We start from the raw sequence: 20,850 nt of genomic DNA, 5'->3' as shown, positions 1-20,850 counted from the left end.
GCGTCTTCTTGGATTAGACTATTCTTTTATAGGTCGGGTATTTTATGCTATGAAAATAATTAGCCTTCACGTGGTTAAAGGCTAATTATGTTCAAAACAAAATACCTTTGTTTCCAAAAATTAATTCGGAAACTGACTCTTCTTGCTCTAAATTTTTATTTTCTTATATCTTTCAGACCAATTTGAATGCAATTGTGTTCAAAGATTCACACAACATGCAATTATTGAGTTTCTTGCTGATGAAAATGTTATTTTTATTAATCTTTCTATACATTAAATAATTTTCCTCCTAGTGAAAGGGATGCGGGATACGTGGTAATACGTAACAAATAATAAATAAATAAATAAATAAATAAATAAATCTTTATTTGTCCTACCAAATTTAAATACTAAAATTCGTAACAGAAGCTTGCTTTACTGTGGTAAAACAAACTTCTGTTTAAGCGTGGTCATGCTAGATAAACCTCGTGGTGCACGCGCTTTATTTGTCTAGCATGACCACGTGATCCCATTCTTGATTTCCATATGTAGCGTATTAATATATTCACAGCTGAGGAAGACACACACACACACACACACACACAGTGTCGAAAGCTTCTGTAAGTATTTTATTTTATCAAAAGAAGCGAGCGCGCACCCCCTATTTATAATTATTATTCGACGAGTATTTTTTTTTTCCTTTTAGTTAGTTGTTGGCGCATCGGCTTCTATGGCCATAATGCACCTCCCAACATTTTTGCAGTACTCTGATCCAAGCCCGAAGCGGGATTCGAACCCGCGACCTTTGGGTTGCCAGGCAGGCACTTTACCCACCCGGCTAGCCCGGTCGGCTTTCGACGAGTAAAGCCTGCCAATAACAGAAATGTTACTTTAACGTGACAAACGCATCACCTCATTGCCATCGTGCAAATTCGGCAAGAATTTTGTCGCTGGGTTTTGAAAATGTTCCACATTCACCTTATACCCCAAGTTTGGCCCCAATCTTTTAATTTTTAAGGATTATGTAAATACCGCACGTAAATTATTTAAACTGCAGGCTGGCTGGAGTATAAAGCCGAATGAAAAAAGGGATGAAACAAAAGTTAAATCACTTTCAAAGTGACGAAAATATGTAAAGATTAGTTTATTTCATCATTTTTATCGCACTGAATCAGGCCAGCACACCCCAATGGTTTTTAATGAGCCAATGGTGTCCGATTTCATCATTTGTACTATTTTCGTTTTAGAGTTGTGATTTCCGTTTTTATTCTGAGAGTAGACGCTCAGAATTATGCATAAGTTATACAGACAAAACACTTAACTATGATATGCATCTCATTTTTGTTTTCTCTTCCGCATTTGATTTATCCCTCCCTCCAGAACTGGATATTAAAAATATTCCAGCTGTAACTTCCAATTTTCAGTTCTTTTCTTCGCCCATCGCTCACTCATTCCATCAGTTTAAGCTTGGTTTGGTTCGTTTTAGGTTAAACGGCAAGGTAGCTAAGGCCATGTGACGTCAGTATATCATTCTTGTAAGTTGCGCGCACTTTTAGGGCAAATTTGCCAGACTTCTGGATGAAAAACTCTACTTTCCTGAAGCGGATGGAAGGGGGAGGGGAGGGAACTGCCAAGGTGTGGAAGAACAGTACTCGCAGTCAACGTGCTAACCGCGAGGGCTCATAACTAAAATAAAAAGGCTACCAGAAGCAGGTATTAGGTTAAATAATTTGAAAATCTGTTATTTTTCTACTCCCCAGATGCTGGTTTTAAAATTAAGGACCTAAAGATTTCTGTTAAGATTTTTTAGCCATAAGGCAGGGTTAGAGTGGTGAAGAAATAAACTAGGCATGATAACTGTAGTGTAAAAAGCAAAATAAAATATAAAAGATTAAAAATCAAGGTGCAGTCATTGAACTTTTTATTTTAGTGTAAAATGTCAGGTATGTAATTCGCCCAGCAATAACCGAAATAATCTCTGTACCTTTCTTTGAAATCGAGTGAATTATAACAATCTTTAATGTTAAAATCACCTAGATATTATTTAAGATGTAGCAAAAATTAAGTAATGATCATTATTCATCCCCCGCCCATCCACCACGATCTAGATTTCCCGAAGGTTTCGTAAAGAATGACAAAGTGGTAGAAGAATTTAAATGTTCCTATCAGTTACAGTATTACCCCGGCAAGTTTGTGTAACTTTTGAAAATCACGAACATAGTGCCCTCTCTAAACAGCAAAATAAACTGTTGGAACGACAAAGGCTGCAGATGTGATAGGAAGTGGTAACACCAAGTATTTCTTATCCTGTCTTCTTGAAGAACTTCGAATAGGCCTAATGCATGCACCATCACTTTAAACACAGTGAGTTACTGGGTTGTCACTAGGCCACACTACATCTGCGTGCAGCTACAGTAACCTACTATATATCCGTGTCGACCCTTCCTTTGTCTTATCGCCGAGAATAGACAAGATTCTCGCGCGCTGCACGCTCCCTATCTGGCTAAGCAATTCTAATAAATGGCCTGGATCGTCTCTCAGCCTAGTCTATTCATTTCCTGGATGAAGCTCAGTCTTTCTCGCCCAAAACAGCGCAGCAGCACGCGCGCCATTATTATTCTGCACAGATGAGTCATCGGGTCGTGGAAGATCGGAGAACCGACTCCTGTTGGGTGGAGACTTTGTCCGTGAAACAATGGAAGAGGATAATACTTGTATCGTGGCATCGCCGGAATAATTTACTCAATCCACGTTTGTGTTGAGACTTTCAGATGCTGCGTGCTTTTATCGGGTTTTGACACAGGTAATCAATCGGCGTAATTCTACATACGGAGACATTTTGTACGCATCGAATCGAATGCAAGGTAGCTGTAGAGATGTTTACAGTAACTGAAATACTGGTTTACGCAAAAACTCTGAAAAGATAATTTCCTTTTCCGGCTCTCTTTCTCTTTTCCACCTACCCAGTTGAAGAGGGCATAAATAAAAGCAAGATTTCCAAGAAAGCAAATGAGTAATTAAATTTGAGACAGTTTTTTTTTTTCCCCTTTTTGAAAACAAAACGGGGGAGGGATGAAGATTAATAGATTTTACACTCATGTCTGGGAAAGCGTATGCTGTTAGATGGCGCTCTAGTCTGCTTGCGACTGCTGATTTGAGGCGATCAATATTAATTGTCGGTAATCGGAGACGAGACGGGCAGTAATTTCATTCTTGAAGCAGTGCATATGGCCAGGGGTAACGGCGGTAAAGCTCGGCGGCTCGGGTGGTGGAGCCCAGCTGGGTGAATGCGAGGGGAAGGCTACAACTCCCCTCTCCAACTTCACAAGGTGGCAATGGAATGGATGCAAACCAAGTGAGGAAGCAGGAGCACGTGCAACGCATGGACCCCTCCCCTCCGTCTCTTGCTAGTTATGTTACCCCACAGCGACCTTTCGGTAACTTTAGAACGAAGGTCACACTTCCGATGGAGCACGTGCTTCGACGAAGCTCTCTCCGCACACGGCCATATGACCCCCTTTTCTATCTACAAGTTTAGTGACTCTGTGTATAGCAAAGTTCAAACAAAACTGGCCAACGCATACTTGTAAGTGGCTGTAGCGAATGCTAAATATGATCAGTATTTTCAAGCAATAGATCACTCGTGCTAGACTATTCTCCCTTTCAAATGCACACTTCAAAAGACGTCTATTAAATGGAAGTTTGCTAAATAAATTTGTTCCGTACAGCGCAGTTATAGTCACATAAATAAACATGTATGTCATCATCAATATATTAATAAAAAATTGTACCCCAGATACTTGCGATAAAATATTTATAAAAAGATAGAAAAAACAAATAGGGCAACGATGTGGCGAGAACTCTATGTGATAGAAATATAGAAGGCGCTGATAGAAACAAATTTCATCTTTTGAAGAAAGATAGCTTTTAATTTGTAGTTGCCCTTATAATGATTAAAGGAGAGCAATGGTTTGGGAAATCCTATAAGGCAAATAACGGATGCTAAAACTATTTTATATTCGCATTCCGATTTGAAAACACTTCATAAAATATTCATCTAATACACAAGTAACGCGGTGTTACTGCAGCAGCAGCATCATCAAATGTTTCTGTCTCGAGATTTTTCCTACAATCTTGCATATAAAAGCCAGTCTTTGCCTATTATGGTGCGGGAATAGACAGAAGAAAAGAAGGAGGGAAACCCGATCGGCTAATTTATTCCTTCCGTCTGTATATTTGTATTACAACGATAAAAATAATGTACAATTAGATTTTTTTTTCGAAATATTTAACAAAAAAAATCTTTAATTAGCATTAAATCTTTTTCGTCATGATTTAAATGGAGCATAAATTATCATAAGGATAAAAAAAACATACATTTAGTAAGGCTTAAGTTTCAAGGAGAGCAATATCAAATTAATAAAAATGAAAATTTATGAAAATGAAATGAAATTTGAACTGACTTAAGACATTGGTGCATACAGTACAGTGTAATATCTTTCTCCCTTTCTTAATTAAAACAACATTTATGTTTTAAGATAGATTAGTTATGAAATGCTACAATGCAAACTTTTAAAAGAAAGAGCAGAAAAAACTGAATAAAAGAAACAGAGATTATTAATGCAGATTTTATTGTAATATCACACTAAGTGGAATGCGAAAGATGACTCTAAAAAAGTGGGCCTGTAAGAGTAAGCACGAATATACAGCAAAAAACAGAAGTCGACTTATATGCCGGATTACACAGTATCTTTATGTTAACAATGCCAAAGGGTGTTTATAGGTCTGCACCAGGTTAGTTACATTCACATTTGTTGAACTGTTGGCATCATAATGCTTGTCCAATCGAGGTTCGTCTAACCCGATGGTTTTCTTGGCCAATGTTTACAGGAAACAACTGGTACAGGACGAAAAACTTCTTTTGGAGATACTACTATGGCTAGAAACCCCAATACAGCAAACCACGCAGACTTGGATGAATCTATTGTATTAATTCACAATCCGTTTAAGGCTGCCATCGGCTATGAATAATAAGCATATCTCTATCTCTCACATATCTTTTCCCCACCCTCGCTTTTTTTTTTTTTTTTTGAAGATATAAATTAATACAATAGGCAGTTGAGGGTTGGTCATTCACGAATTTGATTATTCGCAGCCAAGCAATCTATCACAAAATCAATATTTCATCTGCTTCTCGCTAAGAGACCTAGTATCGCTGTCAAATGTAAATAAGCATGAAATTTGACCCCAAATAATACTTACATGGATGATGTTTATTGCATGAATAATACTTTCTTCTATGCATCAAATTATATTGCTTTAACTTATTTTATTTATTCATAAAATAAGTTAACGCAACTTCTTTAATTTAACTTATGCTCTACTTCCTTTCAGAATAAACGTTTTACACAATGTAAAACATAGGTTGGCAGTTGTACTGATACATTTGGTTTCAAATATCAATCTCATATTTGCGGACAATGCATGACGAGACCACGAATTTTGTCATCATGCATTTCATAAAAAATACACTGCTCTCTAAGGAAAAATGTGCTGCGGTTTATTTTAAATACACAATTCACCAGATAACTGTTTTGGTGCTTAATTGGTAGATAAATGGGCAGATTCAGTAAAAGATCAGACAAATGACTTCATAACAGCTAAAAGGTTTTAGCATAATCCTATAAAATCCTTAACACATTACTAATCAAGGAGCAAATAAGAGTACCACATAGCGAGAACTTCCATAGCACTTCCCTAAACAGAGGCGGCTCCCCCACCAGGGTAACGGGATTTTTTTTTTTTTAAAGGAAGTGTTGTATAGGGAATGAGGTCCGAAGGAAATTTGGAACGTCCCTCAATGTCTGTTTCGGAGGACGTTGGGATACAGTACAACGATAGTAAAATTCTACCTAGAGCCGAATGATTTTCCTTATATTCTCCTTCATTGGCAATTCGTATTCATTACTTTGTTTCCAAGACCAACTAACTGAAGGCATATGTCGGAAACGCTCATTTCGTTAAAAAAAACAATTTTGTATAACCACTTCAATGATCACAGTAATACTGCTAATTTTTACAAGCACGGCCTCCATTTGGCAAAGGAGGCTGTGCTTATTCATTACATGTTGCAAGAAACTATTATCACCGGCAACTACCATAAGGACTATGATATTCGGAATTAGAAGTCCCGGAATATCCACTAGAATGCATTTCTTTTTGTGTATACTTTGTTGAAAGCAATAAGATTGTGTGTTTTTTAATTTTTTTTAATAGTTATCCGAGCTTTGGAATGTTCCAGATTTAATTTAGTTCAAGGTTACTAGACTGGATCCCCCTAGCCCATGGAATTAGATGGGTGGATTGGAGAAAAAGATAAAGTCCTTTCAGTTGAGGCTGTAGTTGGCTGGTCTCAGGCGAAGGGAGTAGGATCTCCCCCTCCCCCCGAGGTATTTCGGGTTTTTCATCCTGCTTTACATGCAGATCGGCCCATGAACACACTTCTACAGACACAACACATACGAATATGGGTTACACACGGGGACTGTTAAAATAATAATTATTATTATCAACCATCTCGCTAACAACAAGCTTTAGAATTAGTGGACGGGGCGAGGTGGGGTTAAAAGCTGGTGTGGGTAATTTCTCAGAAAATTTTCAGAATGGAAAATACAACAGAAGGTATCCGATGGTGACTAAAATGTTATTACTGAATGGGTATCAAAGTTCGGTGTTCATATTTTGATGTATGTGCATATGGATGGTGGAGAAAGCAAGGTAGAATTATTAAAATTTTCTAGGATTACTGACTTTAAAAGCAACCATGTGCATTCAAACATTTGTAGTTAAATGGATATCTTAGGACCATTTCTGGCTGATGACACCATAAGTAAATGTTATCTTGGGATAAATACCATTATTTGGATGGTTTCTGAAACTAATTGAGTAGTTGTTTTGGGACCTCTTATTCGTACTAGGTGACAGTAAAATGCTCTCTGGCGGATATTATTAATAATTATAATAATGCTCTGTGAAGCGCAGAAACTGTCGCGGTTGGCCCCAATGTCCATACATGTTGGTAGCTGTTCTGAGAATGATCTTGGGTTTAGTCTGTTTGCAAACGGAAATTAAATTCCTCTTATCCTGCAAAAAAGTCATTCTTTAATGCAGTCAATAAAATGTTCAAACTGAATGCTTATATATGTTTAAAATAAATGCTTATGCTGTAAGAATAATAAAATCTCTGCATCTTTCAAATTCTTTTGAAAGATACAGAGCAATTTCTTCAACACGAAACTACTAACTCAAATGCAGGGATGGAGTTTTGAGTTAGAATTAGTACAACATACCACCAAATCGTATAAGACATTACTAAAAGTGGTATTCTCGTATCTATTGAGGATATAGAAGAGGCTGGGTTGGTGTTATTGTTGTGGACTAGAACCAAGTAAACAGTCTATGACTCCTGCAATATTAAATATACGTTGGGGGCAGGAAACCGAGGATGTTCATTTTATTTTACTAGGACATATGACATATCCAAAAAGGGTGGGAAAAAAGTAATATAGCGTTTCTATTTCAGTAAAGTTATTTATAGCTTGGGTTTTATTTCTGGGTATTTTTGATACACCGAGTATTCTAGCTGAATGAAATAAGTAAAACAATCTAACATTCATAAATAATTGTAACTGTTTATCATTTAATTTTATCACAACGAAAGATTAAACAGTTATTTATCATTATGCATTAGACGAACAGCTGCCCACCCCCGTCCTTTGGGAACAGTAAAAATGTAATTGATTACTCTGTATAAATAGTGTGTAATTTACTTTTACTGAGATCCCAATTAACCCAATTTCCCGAGAGCGCAATCACCCCAAATAAAGCAAAATTGGTTTAAAGAAACAGACAAAAAAAACAAAAAAAAAACAAAAAAAAAAAAAAGAAAGAAAAGGAAAAAAAAAAAAGAGAGAGAAAAAAAAAAAATATATATATATATATATATATTCCCACATAAAATTAACTTGGTGTTCAATTTTCCTCTGACGGAGAAACTATCACACACTACAGTATTGTGTGTGGCGACGTCATGAGAGTTCCAAAATGATGGCCAAAGATCCTGGGAAAACTGAAATCGAACATACACTTATTTCCAATATCAGAACAGCAAGCACAATAAATAGACTACCAATTGAAGAACGACGTAACGAAACTCTAAGGGGAAAAATAAATTTGGAGCGATCTTTTCATAAAAATGAAAAGATCACTCCAAATTTAAGTTAATACGCTTAACTGCAACCTAAAATCACAATTTCAGAGCTATCATAAGACGAAATGTATGACAGACTTGCCTGGACTCCTCTAAACACAACTGCCACTTTCTGCTGTCAACATATGGACACATTCCCCGCTGAGGAAAGTCGCCACATTTTAGACTGAGTGCACAATTGAAAAGGAGAGAAGGGTCAATGACAAACTAAAGGCATGCGAGTGGGTACAGGAAGCATAAAACCAGCCCTTTGTACCCTCATCGCTAGGCCACACAACTTGGCGACGCTCATGCTGACAGCAGGCACCCTGGTCGTCGTTAGCGGGACCAACAAAGGACCTTTGTGTGCCCATTAACAGGAGCACCGGACGCGGACCAAGTGAGAAAGAAGAGGAGGGGGTTATCGGCAAGTCTACCCGTGCTTCATTACGTCCTCTGGCCGTCAATGGTTACCCTGTTTCAGATGCTGCGACCACCAGGAACGGCTAGAAAAACTAACATTTAAAATGCTCATCAACAGTTGCAAGAGAGCAGATGTAATGGGTCATTTCCGTTCAAGGCGCATACAAACACTGAGTACATCTATATTGTCACATTTTAAATGAATAAGGGTGGTTTTACTACAAAATTGCAAGAAAGTTATTATATTTTGCTATATAATTAAACTTCTTATTCCTAGTTTTGCTTCGAAGGCAATGGTGGGTGGTCAAAAATCTAATTAGTTCTAGAAAACGACTGACATTCCCAGAACATCATAGTCCAACTGACAGAAGTCAGGCCGTTCTTCCGTCCAATCAAAAGTGGGATTCTTGCACGTGATAATCACACAAGGAACATCAATGCACACAATGATTCGACACTGACAGCAAGATCAACGAAAATATCAGTAAGCACGAGCTCGTGAAACTTAAAACCATCGTACAACGTGAACACAGCGAGTTCGGTTCAAGGTATTTGCATCTTCACTTTTCTAGCACACCTTCCTGAATATGATACAATATCCGTTTCCATAAATATTTACGTCTCATGGAAAAATCTAAGTTTCGCCAAGCAAAAAGGTCTAATATTAAATTCCACGCTCTGTGAAAGATTTGTCAGAAAGACTTGACAAGCATTTATTCCATGTAAAGTTTTTAAGTAAAACGCTGAACATCAACAGTAGCAGTTTCACAAGAAGGCAACATCATATACGTTCACAAAAAATAATATCCTTAACAGAAACTATTTATCAAGTATGACTTGGGTGGGAGACATGCATAATTTGAAGATCAGCCGAAGAAATTCTACTAAGTCTTCTTAATCCTTTTAATTATCGAGTAACCAGGGATACAATGGCCGTTGCAGGATACTTGTGTGATACAGCGAAATTACTTCTGTCAAAGTCACCTTCAAAGATGTCATGTTTAGAGGAGAGGATAAAAAAAAAATCACTTTGGTATTTTAACTTACATCGGCAGGAAAGTACTCCCTGCTGCGTCTTCTCATGCACTAGGATAGAACTCAGTTTATCATCAGGCAACATGTTAATCATCAAGCCAGGAGAATGGTAAACTTCTGGTTTTGGAAAGAATTCAAGGCGCTGGCTCTTGTCCAATTACTGGACCTCAGGTCTCTTTCTTCCAAGTAATCTGCAATGAGTATTGTTATTAAAAAAAGATCATATGTCGCCACTGTCAGTATTTCGTCATTTCGGCCAAAAATTACGATTTAGAGTTCGTTTCTTAGCATCTTCAGAGTACATATATGATAGACAAAAAAAAAAAAGGAATGTGACAAGATAGAAGCTCACCCAGGCCTGTTCCTGTTTAAATAAACACATATACACACTTTTTATAAAAGAAGTTCGAGTTATTAACGTTCAAAAATGAAATAATTATTTCTTTTAACTTAACACATGAAGATCTATTCAGATATTTTCCTTTCCTAAAATTGGTTGCCATATCTAATTGCTTATAAGTAGACTGGGAAAAATGTTTATATTCAGTATTGCAAACATTGGGTAAGTCGCGAGTTTTTATCGTGTGATATACTTGTATAATATGAGAGAACTGGCAACATTTATTAGAACAGATTTCACGCGAGATAGGTGATCAAGTTAATGAGAATGGGCTAAAAATGTGAATGCATAGAAAAAGTTAGATTTTTTTCATGAAATGTGAATATTTATGGAGAGGAATACTATATCATATTCAGGAAGGTCTGCTAAGAAAACTGAAGATGCAAAATGTGTGGAAGCGGAACACAGGTAACAGAAATTACAGTATCAGGCAGTTCTTCTCAAACTGTGTGTCCAGGCACGCTGGTTTGCCACCAGATTTGACAAAACTCCGTTGAGTTCAATGGCAATGACTCTTTAGATGTGTGGCGAAATAGCATTTTTAAAACTCTAAATGTAACTCGAGTGGCAAAAGTTTTCGAACCACTGGTATTGAGCATACAATGGAGAAAGATGGAATGTTTAGGGGAAGAAAGTCGAAATAAAAGTTGTCTTTTATGTGCATGATTTGTAGTAACTGAGTGTCTCAATTACATTCACAACACTCCCCACGCACCTTTTCCAGTTAAATATTGAACTGTTTTAAGAGGAATATTGGACCACCCTTCATGGAGGAACGTTTCAATCTTCTTGAGTGATTAAGGTGTAGGAAATCTGCTTCTCATTCTCCTCTGCAAATATGCTTATAATGGCTCAATAACTTTTAAGCCTGGTGATTGTGCAAGCCATAGGAGATGCTTAGCCTCACTTTCATGTTCCTTAAACTAAGATCGGACAGATCTCTCTGTGCGCATTTGAGCATCATCATATTGAAACATAGCATCAATTGAGGGAAAGCAATGTTTGCGCCATGGGATGAACCTGGTCACTCAGAATAAAGGTAATCAATGGCGGTAATTGGCCGCTTCAGGGTGATGACAGGACCTAAAGCATATCATGATATTGCTGTCCAAACCACTGTTGATACTCCACGTTCGAAGTTTCGCACAAGGCAGTCGGGACGGCGTGCTTCCTTTGGCATTCACCAAAAGTAAACTCTCTCTGATGTTGGAAAATGTGTAAACGATGATTAGTCTAAAAATATAACACGTTCCTAATCAAGAAGTGTCCGGTTTTTGTGCTCCTTACGCCACAGCATCCTCTTTCTGACATTACCATCAGTAACGAGTGGTTTGGCAATAGCGGCTCTGTTATAAATTTCAGATTTATTAAGTTCTGCAATTATTTTTGAGGCAGTAGTTTTGTTTTTGAGCTGCAATCCTTTTGAGTGTCAGGTGGACTCTTTCAGTTAGCTTCGATTTTCTCCCACAATTCGTCCTATCAGATTTTGTTTTTCCATAGTTAGTGAATGCAGACATCACTTTCCATATACACTAACAAAAACAGCACTTTTAGTGACCAATGCCCCTGCTAAACGTGCATCAACAATTGGATTTTTAAAATTCACAAAGGTGGGTCACTTTCTTCATGTACCTTTTTCTATCATTTTTAAATAAACAACAGCAGTTATCGTCTTTCCTTCAAAGCACTACCTACAAGAAATAACAACAAAAATCATTACTGCATAAATACATCACACAGCCATTACGAAAAACTACTACTTTCATCATTTTGTCACCCTCTATATGTTGCCGCCAATTGTACGACTTCTCATGATAATTACGTGCTTATTTACCAAATACATAAATTTCTATTAGCAATTTTTTTTGGAAAAAGCCTCGCAAGTTTGGCGAAAATATAATAATTGTGGAATAATGCAGCCAATACCTTTAAAAACAAAACTCACCTCAAAGATTCGTGTGGTTAATGTATAACCCCAATGAATTAATTTAAAACAGATATGTATTAACTCTGAAACATCTTTTTCGAGAAAATATGCACAGGGGCGAGTTTTGATTTTAAAAGTGTTTGCTATATTATTCTGCAATAAATTTACATGTTAAAACCATGGTTCACAAAGTGTGATTTCGCAACTAAAGAACAATTCTGCCATGAAGCATCAACATATTCCCTAACAAACTCGATCTAGTCGAAACTCATGATTCAACAATAATTAGTAATGGTCGCATCTAGGTAACGCTGGGTATGCTTGACTGGATTCATATCACCTGCAGCTCCTCAAGGAAGAAACTAAAGACCTGCTAAAGGTTGGTTGAGTTTTATTGGCGCATCAGCAACTTAGGCTATAATGCGCCCCTGCTAAAGGCGTTATTGTCATAGAATGAGTAGAAGTCATGCGTAACTCCCACAGAAACACTAGTAAATATGAGAGTAATTAGCAGCAGTCAAGAAGGATGGAGATAAAAACGATGGATCAACCCCGTTTCTTCTGTACTGCTGATGGAAACAAACTATAATGCATACAATACTGCTTTTCAGTTAGCATGGATTTTTGCTTTACTAAAGCCATAAACTCTTACTGACCAAAGAACGCTGATTCTTTCCTTGTTCATCTGAAAAGAATGCATGAAATTGGTTTATGTTTATTTAGATGGACTCTTTGCTTACAAAAACTTTCTGAAATAGGGTTCTGTTAATTCCGATACATTCTTGGTTTATATTCTGTGAACGCAGTAGTAACATCAGTTAACAGTAAAGCCCGAGGTGACACCAAGGCCAACTAAACATTTTAATATTGTGAGAAAGGAAATATCGAGCACACATATATTACTACAGATAAAGTATATTCACAGAGGCTGGTTGCGTATATACAGAGTGATTACAAAATAATAATAAATAAATAACCTTTAGCACTCAGTTCAATATATTGGTAACGTGCCTAGTTCTGGACATTTGAAATTCTGTAGGCTACCGGAAAAACGAACCAAATGAATGACGCGAGGATATCACAATTGCGTAATGACTAAATCCCATTGAGAGCGTTCCATATTGCAGAATAATCATTTATTTAACATGGGTTTCTTTCAGAATCCACGATGCGCCGCATGCATTGGGACATGAATGCAGATATATATATATATATATATATCCTCTGCACGTTAATATATTTCACAGGTTTCACTGTATTGCTCATGTCCACATGTAATTTCAGAATAGACAGGTCCAGAAACCTGACTTATTTTGGGAGACAATCACAAAGCACTATCACTTTTTGCATCTGTGACGGTTTGCTTCAATATGGCACAGTAAACATCAGCAACTGTGGACACGATTCCAACTATTCTGCTTTCTCTGTAGGATTGCGATTGTGCGAGTAGTCCGCATATTTATATCCTGATTGGCAAAGCAGGAATAGCAGCATCCAGACTACGATTTCAGTATTTAGTTTTCACAGAGACAGAGAGGTGTGTTTTTTTTTTTTTTTTTTTCAGGAGCTTTAGCAACTAAGGCCATATTGCTTCAGGGATATGCGGTGGTCATTCCCTGACCTTTCCGCTTCCTCCGTATTTGGTGGTCACGGGCTCGAATCCCGATCTAATCAAGAAGCGTGTGCTACGCACTACTGTTCCTGCCCACCTGACTACGGAGCGCGCGAGCGAGCGAGCGAGAGAGAGAGAGAGAGAGAGATTGTTATTTTTTGTTATTTGGTTTTTAGGAGCATTAGCAACTAAGGCCATATTGCTTCGGGGATATGCGGTGGTCATTCCCTGACCTTTCCGCTTCCTCCGTATTTGGTGGTCACGGGCTCGAATCCCGATCTAATCAAGAAGCGTGTGCTACGCACTACTGTTCCTGCCCACCTGACTACGGAGCGCGCGAGCGAGCGAGAGAGAGAGAGAGAGAGAGAGTTTGTTATTTTTTGTTATTTGGTTTTTAGGAGCATTAGCAACTAAGGCCATATTGCTCGGGGATATGCGGTGGTCATTCTCTGACCTTTCCGCATCCTCCGTATTTGGTGGTGACGGGCTCGAACCCCGGTCTAATCAAGAAGCGTGTGCTACGCACTGCTGCTCCTTCCCACCTGGCTACGGAGGCGCCATAGAGAGAGAGAGAGAGAGAGAGAGAGAGAGAGAGAGAGAGAGAGAGAGAGAGAGAGAGAGAGAGAGAGCAATACAAAAATATTTAAGTTCGTGGAGGTTTATAAACACGCATTATGACTCTAGCTAATGTGATTAGGTAAGACAGGGCTATAATTCAGCCCAGGATTAAAAGAGTTTTTTTTTTTTTTTTTTTTTTTTACGAAAGTCCCAAAGGTAGTAGATATTTGATATAAATGCATTATCAATTTTTTTTCAACCGCATTTGTTTCAAGAGATGGCTTGGAATTTTCATTTTAAGCTTACTTATTCAACCTACAACCAACAAAGCTACGCTTAAAATTCGTTCCATGTGACCATTACTAATCTCGATGACCGATATATAGTAACCTGTTCCTCCAACCTCTTATTGACAAGTCTTTAATTGTTAAACCAGTTATCAATATGTTAATCATAGCATACTGATGTATCACATTTAAAAAAAAAAAAAAAATCAGAATACAATTGGTACATTTGTTGAAAGTTATAATATTTCATTACCTGTGAATCATTTCAAGTCTTACGTAAAATTCAAGAACTTTTCTATCCCACTGTTGTTGTGCACGGTGAAAGTGTGGCTTTAACTAACTTGAAGACTTTGTCTTGGTACCTTATTAATTAGCAATTTAAAATTTTCTTACTTCTGTACAGTATTCAAAACACACATTTCGGGCAGCTCAAAAATTTACAGAATACCTTGAAATAATTCAGAAATATTAGGTATGTTGAGGGTCTGATGGCTCGTGGGATTTCTCCCATCTTCGCGTATGTTCTATGTATCGGACAAGCCAGGGATTTAAAAGTGTGTGGGATATGTACTATGTAGTGCCCATTGTTCGTCAGGCATGTTGGCCGCCGGGCCCCTAGTGAGACCCGACGTTACCAATTCAGAGGTAATGAAATATCAGTGTTTCACGGATGAGGCAACTTACTGGCCGATTTGTCGACAGGTTCCCAAATAGGGGCACAGTTGGTAGGATCACCGTCCTCCCCACACCGGGTGGAAAAGTCCCGAGTTCTAATCCAGTCGATGGCGTGAGGAATTTTTATGGACCTTTTTTCACAACGTGGCTGAGTTAGTCGGTCTCAGGTGAGCGTAGCATGGTTTGTTTTCTCCCGGAAACACGGGTTTTTCATCCAGCAAACAAAAAATCGACAATGGAACACACGCAATTTACAGACAATATACACGGAGCAATATGGCCTTAGTTCCTGAGCTCCTAAACACGGAGCCTATTACGACAAAAACAAAAACCAAAATAGGGCAGCAACATATCCAGGAAAAGACAAAAGCCTTCTTGGGAAATCAGCAGTTAAATGTCACCCATTTATGTTCTGTGATGGCCTTGTACTCAGTGATAATATAGTAGTGTTGTTACCTCACTCGCTTGGAGAGGTCTGGGTTTGAATCCCGCCAGAGACTGGAGGAACTCATAAAAGCCTCTTCAATCGGAATAATTAGTTAATCCGAGGAGGACCGAGCATTCCCCCACCATGAGTTATTCCAGGTTTTTTTTTTTTTTTTTCCTTTCCAGCCTGCATAATCAGAGAATCGGCCCGTGAATCCTCATAATACACCTCAAACCGTATGGATGGAGTACCGCAATAACTGGCGGACTACAGTCCGAGTAGTCAACATGCCCAAAATTTCCATTTTACGCATTCATCTGTGAAAGAAATGCATACAACTGGTTTAAAAATTGCGAGTTCTATCCATGTTTTTTGCAATAATTTTTCAATCAACATGAAACGACAAGTGATAATTCAATTAAGGAAAAGCCTATTTCGTGAAGCAACATTTTAATAGCTGCACGTCAATCTATGGGTAACTCTGACTGAAGAAATTATAGATGGCTTAATATTAGGCCAGTAACAGCAGCAGTGTCTTGAACTAGCCCCTTCTGCCTGAAAATTGTTAAATTCAATACTTTAATATAGATAACATGGCGCCTCAAGCTATTTTATGAACCATAAATACTAGAAAAAGGTCCACTGATCGGTAGCAAAGGTTGCAATCAAATTATGGAATATAGAGACGAGGGAGGGGGCACCCACCTTCTACCTAAAGGAGGTTATATATTTCGCCCGTTTAATTTGAATTAATTTTTACAACACCGAGTCAAAATAAATTCTAAATAGACCACGAAAACCATAAAAAGTGTGCTGCATGAATTTCAAACTATTCGTTTCTCTATTTCTAATGTACATAGCGCTTTAAAACAGCAGATGATTACATCCAGGAAAAACACGTAGGTGGAATAAGGTGAATGTTTTATCAACCATTTCACATTTGGCCGCCTTAGTTAGAGAAGGAAGGGGGACAAACAGACTGAAACATTTAAAGAGATTTTTGGCAGCCGTGAAAGTAATTATTAGGGCAGGAAAGAAGTGGCGCAAATGCAGCCTTCTTTTACAATAGCGATTAGATGGGTGGAGGATAGGTTCTGTACAGGCGGATGATGCCAAAGCTTCTAACTCCCAGCAGCTCATTGATGAAATGGAACCAGAGAGACAGAGGCTGCTGTAATACCTCTCCGGCAGCTTGTGCACGCAGTGACTGGGGCGGGAGGGATTAGGGATATTGATTAGCAGACGGACCAGAGAGCAAGAAGGCCGAAGAACGCGGGCAGAAGGGTTGAGAGCCACTACTTCCCCGGCCGTTGGGTGTAATTAGTGTACTGCCAGTGTGAGATGGTCCTCCTCCTATTGGCCACCGGTCACTGGGCGGTAATCAAATGGAGAACATTAGGTCTGTGAGAACAGAACCGCTGACCATCGGCCAACAATTAGCCTCGGAAAATGTCTCGGGCTAGAGGTGATTTCCTCTCTCTCTTGACGGCGGGTAAGGTCGCAGCCACATCACGAGTGATGGAAACCGTAGAAAGAGAGGCAGGAGACGTTCACCTCTAAACTCTTTCGCCCGACATAAATCCTGAATTACGTGCCGAAGCTGGTAGTTAAGCCATGTAGCTGCGACGGTACTGGTCATCTGGAGCCGCTCCTGAAGCCCATTATCTGCTCCGTCATTTCTACCAATCCAAAGATGAATTAACTTAGAATGAATCATCAGACCAATGCACTCTCGTTACTGGAAAAGTTTATGATCCCTACTGATACTATTCAATTACTGCTCCTATAAGAAGAAACAAACAGGAAAGCAGAGGCCCATTAGGAATGCTCCATTGTGCTCAGCGGTGTGAACAAAATGTGTAGTACCAAAATAAAATTATGCAATTGATGCTACTGAAATTTTAACTAGAACAGCTATCACTAGTTGTGAATGTATGTAACATCTTGATCATTATTCCAAGTTTTCTTGTGGCAACCAGCTCAATTCAAATATTTCGTAAACACATGTGAAAATTAATCAAAATTCCTAGCAGGTTTGGAAACGATTATTCTCAACAACTGGAGTAGAATCTCAAAAGAATTCGTCCCCAGAAGTAGTTGATCAAATGTGTTCACGACATCAACATGACATGCAGTTTCAAGTGGGAACACCTCGATCTGCTTACGATATCAACCTCAGACATAGTTTACCTGACCACTGGATTACAATGTTCCGTTGCCGAGTGCTTGAAGCTAAGAGGTACACAAATGCAGTCGTTCAAGGGTCTCTGTTTCTAGTTTTGATCCCGAGACAGAGAGAGACCGGTAAGTGCAGCCGTCCATACAGCCATTAGTGTTCCCTTATGAGTGCCAAAGACGGTCGTCTGGATTAGCAGTGTGCTCTCTTCCTACTCCTATCGCAGTGGAACGGATGGATTATGTGACATGACATCTAAGAACGGCTACAAGCCAAGTGTAACAGTATACTACTGGCTGAAACCTGCCAACAGACTGGTTCCTGTTGCCTATGACAGGAGAATGACTGGCATTGTCCCTGCATACTTGTATCATTAAACACTGCAGTATGATTTATCTTTATGCGAGACGGAAGTTATTGCTTAAGAGTTCTGGTGGCTGTATAGGGTACAGTCAACTCTGTATTGATAAACCAATGCGACTGAGTTAATTCATACAACTATAACAGGAGCATGGACAACCATCAAAACATATATTTCATAACACATTGAATATAATAAGCAACAACTGTCATGGCGCAATATGGGATCATTATCTGAGGAAATTTTTTACGTGTCAAAGTTAAACGACATTAATGAAAATGTCTTAGAATTCCATTACCGAGGATGCTTAGTGAAGGATTATATTTCAAGAGTGAATACTTAATTACAGAGTAAAGCTTGTGCTTATAGACAATAATTCTAATCGTGATTTATACCCCTCCATTTTTTTTTTTTTTTTTTTTTTATTTTCAGTCTACTTGATATATTGTGTGCAAAGTATTAGGTAAATAACTGAAAACATACGTGAAACTTTTCTCGTCATGAAATCTGCTACAGGACAATACTCCTGTAAAGAGGTCCAAATATCATATCGCCTAAAGGGGCCTGTCTGGATTTTGTACTCAAGTACTATTTGGAATAGCTAGACACGGACAGGAACCAAAAATTCGGTACCCAAAGACACTTACCTGAAAAGAAAAGAAATGAAAATAATATTAAGTATAATGCAAAGATCAATATCATATTAAAAATAATTTTTCCCCTTTTCTTTTCTGTAGGTAAGGGGAAAAAAATTAATTTTTTTTCTAGAAAGAGAAAAAAAAAAACTGACGAAAACATTCATTACTAATAAGTCAATATTTTCACACGATTAATTTTTTTTGTTTCTCACGAATTAAGTATTGTTACACATATATTAAGTAACTGGTAAGGTTAAAATATGGATATTCATTCATATTCTAACTATTTAATCCGTACATGATAAACAGGGAAATTTTTGATTTTTAATAGTTTAGCATTTATAATGCTTTGTAGAGTCGTTCTAATTTAGGCATAATTACAATACCTAAGAGTTTAAATCATAGCTTGGATTGGTTTTCTAAATCAACTTCTTTATGTATTAAGTAAACTTGTGTTGTACCGGTGGCTTTCTATCGTAAATCTGGTCCTCCTCCTCCGCCTTCTTTAAAATTCATTGTATTGAAATCTGGAAGAACGTTATAACTTTACCCAGCATTTCGTATGGAGCCTTGTAATACCAATTAAAACCCAAAATATTTTCTATTTGCTCATGAATATGATTAGCGCGAAAATTCTGTTGTTATTGAACTTGCATACAAAACATGAAATACTGAGTAAGAAACAGTTAACACAAACACATTATGTACAATGTTAATAAATCTTTTTCCCGATATTAACGAAATATTTTAAATATAAGTTAAATGATAAATTCAGATGCTGTGTATGCGTGTGAGAACAAATACAAGCATTCATCTGATAAAATAAATGAGAGAGAGAACAAAATTATACAGCCCAACTTTACGATTTTATTCAAATGAATCAACCATATGAATTAATCCTTAAATTTAACTAATCAATAATATAATACTTTGTTATTATTATCATTTTATCTTCGCTATTATCTTTTAAGAATAAGACTATCTGAAAATGTTTTACATATGGAAAGTTATGGGGGTGGGACTTCTACAACCATTCAGGCATGATAGCTAAATGAGCAATATTTTGAGCCAGCTATGGTAAAAGGGAACGAAAAAAAAAAAAAAAATAATAAAAATAACAACAGCTAGTAAAGTGTGCACGTTATCTTTATGGCTGTGCATCCTGGTCTCTGATAATTTCATTTTATAGTATCATCATGGTTCTTCATTAAAAAAAAAAAAAAAAAAATCAAAAAAATCTGTATCAAACCAAACTACCAAAAAGATTCCAATATTTTATGAAACGTAGATAATTTCCAGTATTCAATATTCCAATATAATAATTTAGAATATTTTCGAGTTGCAACACCGTTTTCTTAGATCCCCCCCGCCTCTCCCAGATAGAATAAATAAATTTGAAATTATGATTTCTCGAATCATTATTTTACTTCCAAACAAAGCGATTTATGCTCCAATACATATTAATGACTCGGGAAGTGTAGAGGCAAAGGCTGGTAAGAAAACCACCGAATACCTCACAGAACAAAAAACCTTATCCCCCCCCCTCCTCCCAAGACAATATAATAAAAGCAATCGTTGTATTAAGAATTAAAAAATGAAAGCTAACTATTTTACCGCAATATCTGAGATATACACAAAAAACACGACTACACTTTGTGCAATTCTTTTTAATTTTATACAGAGCGAAAGGTTGATACTTTTGGTCGTTGACAAAAATTTTTGCAATAGGCAGTAGCATACCGTTTACACTACATCAACGATACTATCAGGCATCGTTGATGTAGTGTATGTTGGAGAAGGGATACTCTTTGGTATCCCTTCTCCAACATAAACATATATTCGATTCCTGATTTTTGGATTATATAATGAAATTAAAATGTTTCTGTGCTTTATGCACTTCCAAGGTTAATTTATTTGATTTAAAGATTTAACAATTGGGTGTCTGGCACTGAAATTGTTCCATTAATAGAAAGTATTGTCTATTCGTATCTAAATGGAAATGAAGGAATGTGAAAGAAAGGCAAACAATGCTTGTCAGATGAATATATTTTAGAAAATCCGGCAAGCCAGATGGAATTAAAGTTCCCTTCCTGCAAGACAGTAA

General features: G+C 37.5%; 1 protein-coding gene across 5 annotated transcripts in view; it reads right to left on the bottom strand.

Annotated features, from left to right (window-relative positions):
* The window catches only part of exd (PBX homeobox extradenticle), a 442,560-nt gene that overhangs the window by 176,406 nt on the left and 245,304 nt on the right, over positions 1-20,850 (bottom strand). For 2 of the 5 annotated variants that reach the window (XM_090370446.1, XM_090370447.1), the window contains exon 2: positions 18,592-18,755. The exons of the other annotated variants lie outside the window; for them this stretch is intronic. In XM_090370446.1, coding sequence (XP_090226572.1) covers positions 18,592-18,610 — 19 coding nt within the window. In that variant the 5' untranslated portion in view covers positions 18,611-18,755. The remainder of the gene's footprint in view (positions 1-18,591; positions 18,756-20,850) is intronic. 5 annotated transcript variants of the gene reach the window in all.

The sequence above is a fragment of the Mastigoproctus giganteus genome, chromosome 3 (genome assembly GCF_048544385.1).
Source record: "Mastigoproctus giganteus isolate SK-2022 chromosome 3, ASM4854438v1, whole genome shotgun sequence".
In the NCBI taxonomy this organism is placed as follows: domain Eukaryota; kingdom Metazoa; phylum Arthropoda; class Arachnida; order Uropygi; family Thelyphonidae; genus Mastigoproctus; species Mastigoproctus giganteus.
The sequence above is the reverse complement of the archived record's forward strand: the minus strand, read 5'-3'. Positions and strand labels throughout refer to the sequence as shown.